Source organism: Solanum dulcamara, chromosome 8 (assembly GCF_947179165.1).
Source record: "Solanum dulcamara chromosome 8, daSolDulc1.2, whole genome shotgun sequence".
Classification (NCBI taxonomy): domain Eukaryota; kingdom Viridiplantae; phylum Streptophyta; class Magnoliopsida; order Solanales; family Solanaceae; genus Solanum; species Solanum dulcamara.
Window position 1 is genome coordinate 1,619,625 of NC_077244.1, and position 12,656 is coordinate 1,632,280.

General features: G+C 33.6%; 1 protein-coding gene across 2 annotated transcripts; it reads left to right on the forward strand.

Moving 5' to 3' along the window:
- The first annotated feature begins 3,670 nt into the window (after nt 1–3,670).
- On the forward strand, nt 3,671–12,143 carry LOC129898836 (casein kinase 1-like protein 10). 2 transcript variants are annotated; one of them, XM_055973528.1, is made up of 14 exons: nt 3,671–4,352; nt 4,487–4,527; nt 5,235–5,304; nt 5,705–5,853; nt 5,954–6,049; nt 6,228–6,298; nt 8,077–8,138; nt 8,246–8,309; nt 8,425–8,509; nt 8,837–8,963; nt 9,293–9,366; nt 9,456–9,519; nt 10,242–10,297; nt 10,396–10,529. In XM_055973528.1, exons 1-13 carry the CDS (start codon nt 4,277–4,279, stop codon nt 10,274–10,276), a joined length of 1,014 nt encoding a protein of 337 aa, XP_055829503.1. In that variant the 5' UTR covers nt 3,671–4,276; the 3' UTR covers nt 10,277–10,297; nt 10,396–10,529. The 2 variants fall into 2 exon arrangements, with proteins under 2 accessions (XP_055829503.1, XP_055829502.1); XM_055973527.1 differs by lacking the exon at nt 10,242–10,297 and adding an exon at nt 11,562–12,143 and having other exon boundaries at nt 3,678–4,352.
- The last annotated feature ends 513 nt before the right edge of the window (nt 12,144–12,656 follow it).

Genomic DNA, 12,656 nt, shown 5'->3' on the forward strand with positions numbered 1-12,656 from the left:
CAGGTAATTTTTCGTGCACAATTTTCTTCTCCATATTTATTGTAGTAATATAAAGGTATTCAACCTTTCCTTCATTTGCAGTCTCAATATGATAGCCATTTTGACGAATAACCTTGAAACTTAACAAGTTTCTTTGAGACTTACTATAATATAATGCATTATCAATTACCAATATCGTTCCTCCAGGTAGTAATAAGGCTGCTTTTCCAGAGCCTTTAATTAATTTTGTACTACCAGATATTGTATTGACATAGGCCTTTTTCATAATCAAATGACAAAAATATTTCTTTTCTTTTAATATCGTATGAGTTGTGGCACTATCCAAAATGCACATATCTCCATTATTCATCTTGAATCCAATTGAAGATTGATAAATTTATTTATCTTCATAAAATAAAAATGCATTGTAAGAAATAAAATAAGTAACAATTTTGCTAGAAAAACATAAGTCCCTTTTTTTTAAAGTTAAATTATGGTAATTTAGAATTTAAAAAATTTTATGATTCAATTATGATGAATGTTACAATAATTTAGTTTATGGAATTATATACTTATTAACCTTAAATAAATATTATACACAAGTATTAAAAACAAATATAAAATATTATAAAATATTAATATAATATTATTCATCATGTATAGATAATTTGTTTATTGACAAAAATAATACAATCATTATAAATTATTAATGTCTAAAACATCAACAAGAATAAACAATTAGTATAATGACATTAAATAAGGCGAATATTATTTTTAGTAACAATATGATATTAAGATTAAATAATAGCACAGTAATAGTAATTAATTACAACATTGTAAAATAGCATAATATAATAAACAATATACAATTATTATAAAAATGTGGCCTTGATTTTTTTTTCTTCAAATACATAAAAGTAAAAACACAATAATTCGAAGTACATGACAACATATTGAAAAACATGAAATTAAACATCAATTAAGATCCTTAAAAAAATCTTCAACCTCCAAATGAGTAATATCATTGAGGTCATTAAAATCATTATCCCTTAAGGCCAGATTTGCTTCAATATTATTATTTTTCAAAGGCCTTGCCTCAACATTATTTTCGAACGCCAAGTGTGATTCTATCCGAGCATTAGAAGAAGAGGCACCACCTCTATTTGCCTTTCTTTTAAAAGAATTTTGATAAAGTCTTACAAAATGCTCAGGCGTTCGACATTCATTTTTCCAGTGGCCTTTCATGCCACAACGATGACAGTTACTTTTTGAAGGGCCATTTTGAGAACTGATATTGTTCTCCCTTTTATGTTGACCACCACCACGACGATTATTATATCGTCCTCTGCCATTGCCACGCCCACGCACATTATTGTGGCCTTGATATTTATTATGTCTTCTTTCAGACTGGTCATGTGCTTTAACCATATTTGCTTCCGGTAATGGAGCAGTTCTAATGGGACGGGCTTCATGATTTTTCATTAAAAGGGCATTATGTTGTTCAGCCACCAGAAGGCATGATATCAATTCAGAGTATTTTTTAAAACCCTTTTCACGGTATTGCTGCTGTAATATTACATTAGAGACATGAAAAGTAGTTAGTGTCTTTTCTAACATGTCCTCATCATTTATATTTTCCCCACATAATTTTAATTGGGAAGTTATTCTAAATACAACAGAATTATACTCAATTACAATTTTAAAATCTTGAAACCGTAAGTGCATTCACTCATAACGAGCCCTTGGCAATACCGTTGCCTTGAGGTGGTCATACCTCCCTTTTAAGTCTTTCCACAATTCAAGTGGATCTTTCACTGTCAAGTATTCCATTTTTAGGCTTTCATCTAGATGATGACGAAGGAAAATCATAGCCTTTGCTTTATCCTGATTTGATGCTTGTATTTCCTTCAATTATAGCATCACCAAGACCCTTAGCGGTAAGGTGAATTTCAGCATCAAGTACCCATGACAAATAATTTTTACCAGAAATATCAAGTGCCACAAATTCCAATTTTGACAAGTTTGACATGATGAAAATTAATTTGAAAGTAACAAAGATAACTTAAAAATTAAATTTCTTTAATAGATATACCTAATATAAAAGTTAATTTTCTGAAAAATTAGAGCTTCGTGCTGATAACGTGTTATAAAATATCTTAATTCAACAAAATAAAGCAGAGAAACTAAAGAGGAGAAAGGAGAACAGAAGAGAAAGAGAAGAAATTAACTTGCTGTGTATCTGTTCGTATGTTCTTATTGCCAAAATGTGGCAATATTTATAGTCATAAGAAGAAGCAAAAAATAGTGGGTGGGACCCACACAAAAAAAAAGTTAATTGTAAGTGGACATCCAACTTTGTCCACTTGTTGTTTAACATTTTCATTAATTTTTTTTTCCTTCACACAAACGATAAACACACCCACAGCATTAAACCTTTCACCAAATCATTATTTGCAAGCAATTAGATTAATAATCACTCAAAATCTTTAGTATACTAATTAATATCCTCCATTTTTATATATTTCTAACAACTTGTTTGGAAGGTTGTTAGTTTGTTACCTATTGCATTATATTGTATGATATCATCATTTTAAATATAATATTTATTTTGATTGCTAATTAAATTTCATTATTAAATGTGTTGTTGTGTAATAATAAAAATGACTATTTTATATAATAATTGATTCTGATTCAGTGTGCTCCCCCCCCCCCTCCCCCCTTTTTTTTTTTTTTATGAAGCTACATATTTGATCATTTGGTTAAAATATTTACATATGCTAGTATGTATGTATGTATATACATATATACTATAATTTTTTAAAATATATATTATACATGTGTTGACTAATTTTTTGACGAACGATTATCTAAGTCAATTTCTCAATTTCCCCCCTTATCTTGTTCTTGCTTATTATTTAATAATTTTTTTTACTTCTTATCTGCTCTTTTATAATGATGGTACTTTGTATCTTGATTTTATTTTTACGAATATTACAAATATTCTTCATATGGTTAGTATATGATATTATACAACAACAATAATAATATATTCATTAATAGAATTTAAGGAAGATAGAGTATACATAGATGATTTTATCCTTATCATATGGAGTAAAAGTGTTGTTTTCAAAAAACTCTAGACTCAAGCGTAATAAATTAAAATAGTTATGAATAAAGAAAATACGATAATGAAGAAAACATAACAACTAATAAAAAAAATAGTACAATGCATTATGAAAAAGAATGAGTAACAACTGTAAAATAATGTGATAATAAAAATATAATAAACATCATATATTATTAACAAATATCAAAAGCAAGAAATTACATGAATAAGGTTAATATTATGATACTCTAGACTCCCACTGAGCAGAGATCAGTTGAAAATGAGACAACATTTAATTACATACTAATCTTTTATCTAATCTACAATTTTCATATTTAAAGTCACATTTTCGATAAATTGAAGCTACATTATACCCTACTAATTAATTCTTTTTAGTACTTCTTCAACTTATATTATAATACCTAATATTATAAAACAATTAAAATATGTTAAATAACAATATAATACAATATATTATGGAACCTCAAAATGCTGAGGTATATTGAAACAACAAAGACAAAAGGAAAAATAACAGAAGATACAAACAAAAGAATATTAAATAATTCAAAATCAATCCTCCTTCTTCCTCTATGCTCCTTGCTTTTCCACAAAATTAAATTTGTTTCTAGTTTTTCTCAAAAATCTCTCTTTCTCTCTCTCCTCAATCTTCCCTCATTTGTCCCATCTTCTTTTTTCTCCATTGCCAGAATTCTTGACCTTTTTTTTTTTGATTTTCAACTGTCAACAGGAACTTAAGGGGGAAAAAAAAGAACCCAAATACACATTTTTTTAGTTTGTACATCTGAGTTTGCAGAAATATTGCTTTTTTTAATTAATGGGGTGATTTTTCTTGTAAAGATAGGGTTTTTAGTCATTGTTGGGTTATATGGAGATGATGGGTGTTTTTATTTATAGAAGGATGTAGCTGGACAATAATTTTGTTCAAATCTTGATTGATAATTTTTATGCTTTTTTTTTTTAAAAAAAAGTTGTGTACTTCAATGGATTTTGATTTTTAAGGGTGGTAATCGGATAGATGTTTCAGTACTTTTGATGGGATTAATTGTTTCTTGGATTTGTTGGGTTTTTTTGGCCAATCTAAGTGGTTGAAAATCTGAGAGAATTAATTATTTTTGCTGTTGAAATTGTTGTTGTTAGTGAAATTTCTGAAGTGGGGTTGCTGAAATCACCATGGATCATGTTGTGGGTGGGAAGTTTAAGCTTGGAAGGAAGATTGGGAGTGGTTCTTTTGGTGAGCTTTATTTAGGTATGTCACTTGGAAGATTTAATTCTATGGTCAACCCCATTTCCTTTGCTTTTGAATTTTGTATTTTTAGTTGTTTTTTAGCTACTCTTTTGTGTTTCTTACGTTTTCTGCTTCTTGCTGCTTTATTGGTTCAGGTGTGAATATACAAAATGGAGAAGAAGTTGCCATTAAGCTGGTATTGTCTCTAGTTGCTCATTTCTACTACCTTAGTTTCAATTTGTTTGTCTTAGTTTGACTGCGCATGGAGTGACTTTTGAATCTTGTGGTCTGAAACTAAAGATATGTATAATCTACCAAAATGCTCTTTAATCTAGTGGTCTTAAACATGCCATGTCGGATGTTGGAATTACAGGGTTGCCAAATTAGGCATTTGAAGTAAGACAAACATATTGAAACTGAGGGATATTAATTTTTGCTGCTTAGTGTTTGGTTCGTGCTGTTTAGTTGTTGCTACATTATGTCTATGTAGTTATGGCAGACTGAAAAGAACCCAATGGTTAGAGACTCTTATGTCAGTATAAAGATTAGAGTATGGAAGTTACAGAACTGCTGAGACAAATTATTTAATATTGGAATGAAACGAGTCGAAATATAAGGGAACAAATACAGATGATTCATATTCATCCAAAAGAAAAGATAATTCATATAGTCGACGCCAACTAACTTGAGATTGAGTTGTAGTTGGTTGATTGAATTATTGATATGACATTTAGCTTGTCTTTCTAATATTATTAGAGAACTAAAATGGTTAGAAGCAACTACTCTCCTGATTTTGCATTGCACTTATATATGGTTATTGTTTTGCTCTTCCTAAATCTTACACATTAATTGCTTTCCTACTAAGTGGAGCTGTTCATCTCATCTTATTACTGTTACTATCAGGAATCTGTCAAGACGAAGCACCCTCAACTTCATTACGAGTCAAAAATATATATGCTTCTCCAAGGAGGAAGTAAGCCTTTCTTCATGTCCTTTTCATATCCTTTTCATATCCTTGTCTTTCTATCAGTGAAGAAACTGTGTTAATTAATCTGGAATACCTATCAAAAGAAAAAGAGGGGAAGCATTGTATGCTATTTGTCAGAAGTTCAAATTCACTGACTCCTTCTTCGCTAATTATGAGCTTGAATGGGCTCTTTTAATTACTTATTTGGGTACTTTTTTTTTGAGAAGGTAACAACTTATTAGGGTACTTTTGTCCTCCTTTAAATGGCGTCTGTTCTGATTAGAAAATATTTGGTAGAATCAAAGTAGCAACCAATTATTTCTGTGTTTTGTCTAATCAATGAGCTTTTGGGATGGGAATGTTATGAATAGAAATTGACTCCTTATCTCTTCCATTAATTATGAAGCCGGGATTCCCAACCTCAAATGGTTTGGAGTTGAGGGCGAGTACAATGTAATGGTCATTGACCTTCTTGGACCAAGTTTGGAAGACCTCTTCAACTATTGCAATAGGAAGTTCACTTTGAAAACAGTTCTAATGCTTGCGGATCAACTAGTAAGTAGTTCTTTGTCATGTCACTCCTTTCAGAGATTAGCTTTTTTATAACCGTTAATTATGAGTATGATGTAATAATCTTGCTGTTTGTCATTTTCAGATTAATAGAGTTGAGTATATGCACTCACGAGGATTTCTTCACCGTGACATAAAGCCAGACAACTTTTTAATGGGCCTAGGTCGCAAAGCAAATCAGGTATTTATTCGTGTCCTGTCAGAGTTTGAAAAAGCTTCTAATATATGTCATGTCAATATTCCTTCATGGCTTCACCTAAACCGCTCTAGGTTTGCTGAAGAACTTTAAGGAAAAAGATGTGTTGCATAATTTGAAAGTCGTTATATTGCAATAAAATTGATTCTAAGACTAATGACAGGTTTATGCTATCGACTTTGGGCTTGCCAAAAAGTATAGGGACCTACAGACTCACAAGCATATACCATACAGGTAATCACACTTTGTTACTTGACTGGTCCTTGCAGTTGTCCTGTTTGTAGCTTTATAAGGAAAAGGATGGTAGTGTTTGATTCTCTTTCACTGCTCCTAGCAAATCTCCATTGTCAAGATAATTTTTATGTTTGTTGCCTACTGTTTTTTTCCCTTTCTTTTTATGTCCACTTTACATATAAAGATCATACCAGTATGGATAGGATCATGAACGAATCTATTCGGGACAAGGTGGGACTGATCTCCATGATGGACAACATGTAGGAGGCGAGGGTAAGATGGTTCTGACATATGAACAGAAAGATGCACAGATGCTCCAATGAGGAGGTGTGAGAGGTTTGGCTTTAGTGGGTATAAGGAGAGGTGGAGGTAGGCCAAAGAAGTCTTGGGGAGAGGTAATTAGACATGACATGACACTCTTGGAGCTAACTGAGGACATGACCTCAGATAGGAAAAAATATAGAGGTCGAGGTTTATGATAGAAGGTTAGTAGGTGATCGAGCGTTGTCTAGTTCCCTTATCAATATTGTTATTATTACTTTCCTACTATCTTATTTTTTTGATTTTAATATTACTTGTTGTTTCCTTTGCTTCAGTTATCATATTATTTGTTGCTACCACTTGTTCTCTTCTTAATTATTTTCAGCATGGCTTTTTCACTACTGTATTTGCTTTACATACTTGTTTTTTCATACCTGAGCTGAGGGTCTATCGGGAACTTCTCTATCTTCACAAAGTAGGAGTAAGACTGCGTACACGCCACTCTCTCCAAACCCCATTTGTGGGATTACACTATGTATGTTGTTGTTTTATATAGAGAGCCTCTAGAGCTAGAGAACTCAAACCGTTGAGCATTGGAATGAAGCGGGTATAATGAAGAAAAAATAATGAAGATTCACATAGCCGACCCAAACTAGCTTTGGATTGAGGCATAAATGTTTTTGTTGCTTTCTTCACTTGTGAGAGGTCTGCTTAGGAATAATTAGGTAATAGGGACATTTAATGGAGTGGCAATTTCTGGAGATTCTTAGTCCGTCGTAAATTAGCCAGGAAATCTTTGGCAAATGACTCCTTAGTAAAGCATCATAATAGTGGTGAAAACAGGAATTTACGAGATCAGTGATAAGGGCAGGAGGGAAATGAGATAGTTATTCTAGGGCATCTGTCCTAAGCCTTGGTGGACGGGTACCTGTTGCTGGTAGGAGGTGACAGCTATCTGGTGGAATTAGTCGAAGTGCTCAAAAGCTGGCCCAGACACCACCAATTATAAAAAAAAAGGAATTTCACCACATTGAGATTAGTAGGGTATGAAATTCAATTTATTTCCTACCGTATCCCATTAAGATTGTTGTAGCCAACTTTTTCTTGTTTTCAAGTGTTAGTGCATGTTTGACTTAACTTATTTTAAGCAACTTATAAGCTGTTATAAGCTGCTTTAGATAAGCTAAGCCAAACAAATCCAATTTTTTTATTGGGCTTATTTTAAGCACAAAATGGCTTTAAGTTGGCCAGCCAAACACTCAAAAAAGCTAAAAACAGCTTATAAGCAACTTATAAGCCAATCCAAACGGGCTCTTAGTTGAAAGGAAGAACCTACTGAAAGGTCTTCACTATTGATGGCTTGGCAACCGATGATTATTGAATTTACTGGCACTACTAGATTGTGTTATAAAATCTTCTATCGATCTAATTTTGTTTTTACTCTTTGTTTCTTGTCCTCAATTATGAATTCGTATCTGGAATGCATCTGATATGTTTTTTTTCCAATATTCTTCCAGAGAAAACAAGAATCTGACCGGCACAGCTCGTTATGCCAGTGCCAACACACACCTTGGAGTTGGTAGGTGTATATCATTTAGGTTTTCAAATAACTAGGGGCACTACTGAAGCTTTAGAGTCATCTGTAACTCATAAATTGTTGTTTTTATTTTCTCTTTTCCTGGCCAGAGCAAAGCAGAAGAGATGATTTGGAATCTCTTGGCTATGTACTTATGTATTTTCTTAGAGGAAGGTTGGATTTTAGTGGTTTCACCTTTTCGTTTAATCGCTTTAGCATATCTGCGTCTTCCTAATGTAAATTGTTGTCTTGTTTGCTGATCTGGTGACACCTTTTCTTCTTGATTCAGTCTTCCATGGCAGGGACTGAAAGCTGGTACCAAAAAGCAGAAATATGATAAAATCAGTGAGAAGAAGATGTCAACTCCAATAGAGGTACTTGTTATGATCATCAAAGCATCTTAGTTATGTGACACCATCATCACCTTTCGTGAATTACGAAAGCATCTGTCATGACACCCCCAGTCATCCTTATGTCATATTATCTTGTCTAGCTATGATGGAAATTCTTCACTTCAACCTGGTTTCTGTTGAAGTAGATCATTCAATGTATTGATCCTGGCTATCCTAATAATATCTTGAGCTGGTTCTAGATAATATGTGGCCTTATTTTGGGCTGCTCAGCTGTTGATTGCATTATCTGTTAGCAATATGAATCATCTGATGAGGCAATTCACACATGATTCAATTTTACTGTAACAGGTGTTATGCAAATCCTATCCGTTAGAATTTGTATCATACTTCCACTATTGTCGATCATTACGATTTGAAGATAAACCTAACTATTCATATTTGAAGAGTCTGTTCAGAGACTTGTTTATTCGTGAAGGTAAATAATACTCCCACCGTCCCAATTTATGTGGCAATATTTGACTACGCACAAAGTTTAAGAAAGGAAAGAGAGTTTTCTTAAATTTGTGTCTCAACACAAGCCAAAAAAATTTGTGTGGCTGTAATTCCTCTCATTAAGGATAAAATGGAAAGTTGAAAGTTAAATTGTTTCTAAATAAAGAAGTATAACATTCTTTTAGGGACAGACTAAAAAGGACAAAATGAGCACTTCACTTTTCTTTTACATATATTTGGGTCCAAAGTTGTCTAATTGTAACTACTTGATTCTTGTCTAGTCTCTTAATCTTAATCTTGGACATTACACAGGTTATCAATTTGACTATGTTTTTGATTGGACCATTTTGAAGTATCCTCAGATCGGTGCCAGTTCTAGAGGACGAGTTAGTGCTTGTCAATCATTCCTTTGGATCATTACTTTTCACTCTTCTTGGTTATTCTGAATGATAGTCATGCATTATCTTGCTTCCAGATTCCTAGTGGAAGTGCCGGACTAAATGCTGGGCCATCTGCTGAAAGACCAGGAAGGACATCAGGTATTATATCTGAACAGAAGTAGTGGATATTCTCAAAAAACACTCTTTAGTTTTAGTAGTTGCATTAATTAATTAAAGAGGAATCTCAATAGGTTGGTTAGTTCCTTTTGGTCTTTAGTTATTTCGTGAGTGAAAGGGTCAAAAACACACCTAAAGTATCCCGATTTTTTAGAGTTCCATACCTGAACTATTGAGTGTGCTATTTCCTATTGAACTAAAAAAAAAAAGGGCAGCCCGGTGCACTAAGCAGGGTCCGGGGAAGGGTCCGACCACAAGGGTCTATTGTACGCAGCCTTACCTTGCATTTCTGCCAGAGGCTGTTTCCAAGGCTTGAACCTGTGACCTCCTGGTCACATGACAGCAACTTTACCAGTTATTTCCTATTGAACTATCACCAATTATTTATCAAAACACACCTTAACCATCAATTATTCCCTTTTCCTACCTGAACGATGGTGATATTTCAGGTAGGAAAAGCGAACAACTGATATTTGAGGTGTGTATTGATTAATAGTTGGTGATAGTTCGGGTAGGAATCTCACATACCTTATAGTTCAGGTGTGAAACTCGGAAAACCGGGATACTTTAGGTGCGTTTTTGACCATTAATTCTTATTTCGTCGAGATAAGGTTCGGAAACTATATCCTATGTATGAGTTCTTGTTCTAGATTTTGCATATTGGATAACCTGGAACATGTGTTCCTTGCTTCATGAATTATAAGTTTTCTGCCCCTTGCTGGAACTTCTGATTTTCTGAGATGCTTCATGAATATTATATGTGAGCTTCTCATGCTGAAGTTGAATAATGTTACTGCTGCTTCTGCCAATTTATTGTTGGTTGACACTTGAAAAAAATGTTTTAATTCTGTAATCCAGTCGGACAAGATATTCGAGACAGGTTTTCTGGTGCTGTTGAAGCATTTTCGAGAAGGAATATTTCTGGTACGGGAAAGCATGGGGAACACTCCAGACACAAGACTTCAGAGGATATGACTTCATCTAAAGATGTGGTATTGATCATTATCCCTCTTTTCTAAGAATGAAAAGGAGCCCAAAAAGATCCATTTCTTTCAATTCCCTTTCGGAGTTGGTGCTGTTTTAGTTGCCTTATTTGTTCTTGCGTAATGTAGTAAATAGCCAATCTTTGTATTTTTCTTAAAAGTACTCCCTCCGTCCATTTTTACTTGTCCATGTTTGACTTGACACACCCCTTAAGAAGTAATTCATAAAAGGATAAGTTTACTATAACACCCTTTGAATATATCAAATTCAATGTTTTGGGAAAAGATTATAGTTCATAATAAGGGTAAATTACGCTAAGTGATAAATTATGTCCGGATTTTCCAAGCTGAACAAGTAAAAGTGGAAATCTATTTTTAGTATACTGAACAAGTAAAAAATCGACGGAGGGAGTAGTAACTACTAGCTAGCTATCTGTGAATTAACAGTTCAGAACTACTCATTTATTTTTCTGTAATAAACCTTGGTCTTCCAAAATAGTAGTAAAACAACTATGCCTCAATCCTGAACGAAAATTGTTGCGGAAGAGAAACTAAATTTATTAACTCATAGTAATATATTAGTTGTCTCTGTGTGACCTATATAAGTCACGGGTTTGAGTGGTGGAGCCGTAGGCGGGTAAACTGCCTACGTTACACACTCTTGGGTGTGTAGCCCTTCCCCAAATCCAATGTAAATGCGGGATGTTTCGTTCACTAGGATGCCTTCCTTTGAAATATATATATATATATCCTTTCTGGTATGAACATCCTGAACACTAGCATTTAGCCGAGTCGGAGCTACATGCATTGAAGGGGTTCAATTGAATCCCCCTTGTCGAAAAATCATACTGTACAAATAGGATAAAAACTATTCTTTTTTATGTATATGAACCGTTGAAACCCCCTTGACATCAGGGAAGCTTCTGGTTTTCAAGTGTTGTGTTCTTGCATACTTTTCCTAGTTCCGCCACTGCATTTTGCTGACTGGATTTTATGTTTTGCCTAAGTAGAACTATCAATAAATCTTCTTGTATGTTGCAGCAAGCTGACTCAGAAAGAGGACGTACCTCGAGAAATGGAAGCTCTTCAAAAAGGGCTGCCATTTCTGGCAGCAGACCGAGCTCTTCTGGTGATCCCACCATCATTGATAGTCGCTCGAGCAGACTTGTGTCAAGCAACGGGCGTGTGTCTACCACACAAAGAATTCATTCAGGTATCGAACCAAAACCATCACCTTTCTCACGTAAGGGGACACGTGATGACCCTCTTCGGAGCTTCGAATTCCTTTCGATCAGAAAGTAGAAAAAGAAAAGAAAAGCATGCTACTTGTATAAAGCCTTTCAATCCTATTTAAGGATGTCTTTTTAAGTGTTGTATATTGAAAATGTTTCTATGTGACAACTAAAGCTTATCCCAACTTCCAATTGTTCCTTGTTTTGGTTTTGATTTTAGAGCTTGAGTTCTGGCCATTTGTAAAAGCCTTTTGACTCATCCAAAGAATTGATGAGTAAAAATGCTAGAGTTTCATACATGTACACTCAGTATGTATTATGTAATAAATATTATTATTGTACCAATGAATGTATCTTCTTCACTCAGTAGAAGGATGATCCTTTTATCGAACAGTGGTGTTTGGACCAGTTTGCAAATATCTCGAGTATTTTACCAAATACATATCTTTCATCAGCATACATATATTGGGTAATAAACATCTCAAATATTTCACCCAAGGCTTAGATCATCTTGTATTTTTTGGTTCAACCCTTTTCCCGAACATACAGTATGTGTTTGGACCATTTTGTACATATCTCGAATATTTCAGCAGATACTTGTTATCTTTCATTAGCACATAGGTATTTGGTAATTTGTGTCTATGTCCAACAAGGCTCCGATCACCTTGCATTTTATCCTTTTGGGCTCTATTGAGATTTGAATCTTAGTCTCTCGTTATTTTCATCCAGTTCATTGACCACCAACGAAATTGTGATATGTTGGTTTTGTATGCTTTGACATTGTGGGCTCTCATCAAAGTTTTTGATGGAAATTTAGTGTGAGAGAAGGATTAATACCTTTTTTTTTCTAATTTATTATTGTTTCTTCAACTACTGCTTTTAAAATGCATTTAGGAGAAAATAA

Coding starts and splice junctions, on each gene's coding strand:
- LOC129898836 (XM_055973527.1), top strand. CDS start 4,277: ATGGATCATGTTGTGGGTGGGAAGTTTAAGCTTGGAAGGAAGATTGGG. Junction 8,510..8,836: donor AGATGTCAACTCCAATAGAG/GTACTTGTTATG, acceptor TTACTGTAACAG/GTGTTATGCAAATCCTATCC. Junction 9,367..9,455: donor GTGCCAGTTCTAGAGGACGA/GTTAGTGCTTGT, acceptor TCTTGCTTCCAG/ATTCCTAGTGGAAGTGCCGG.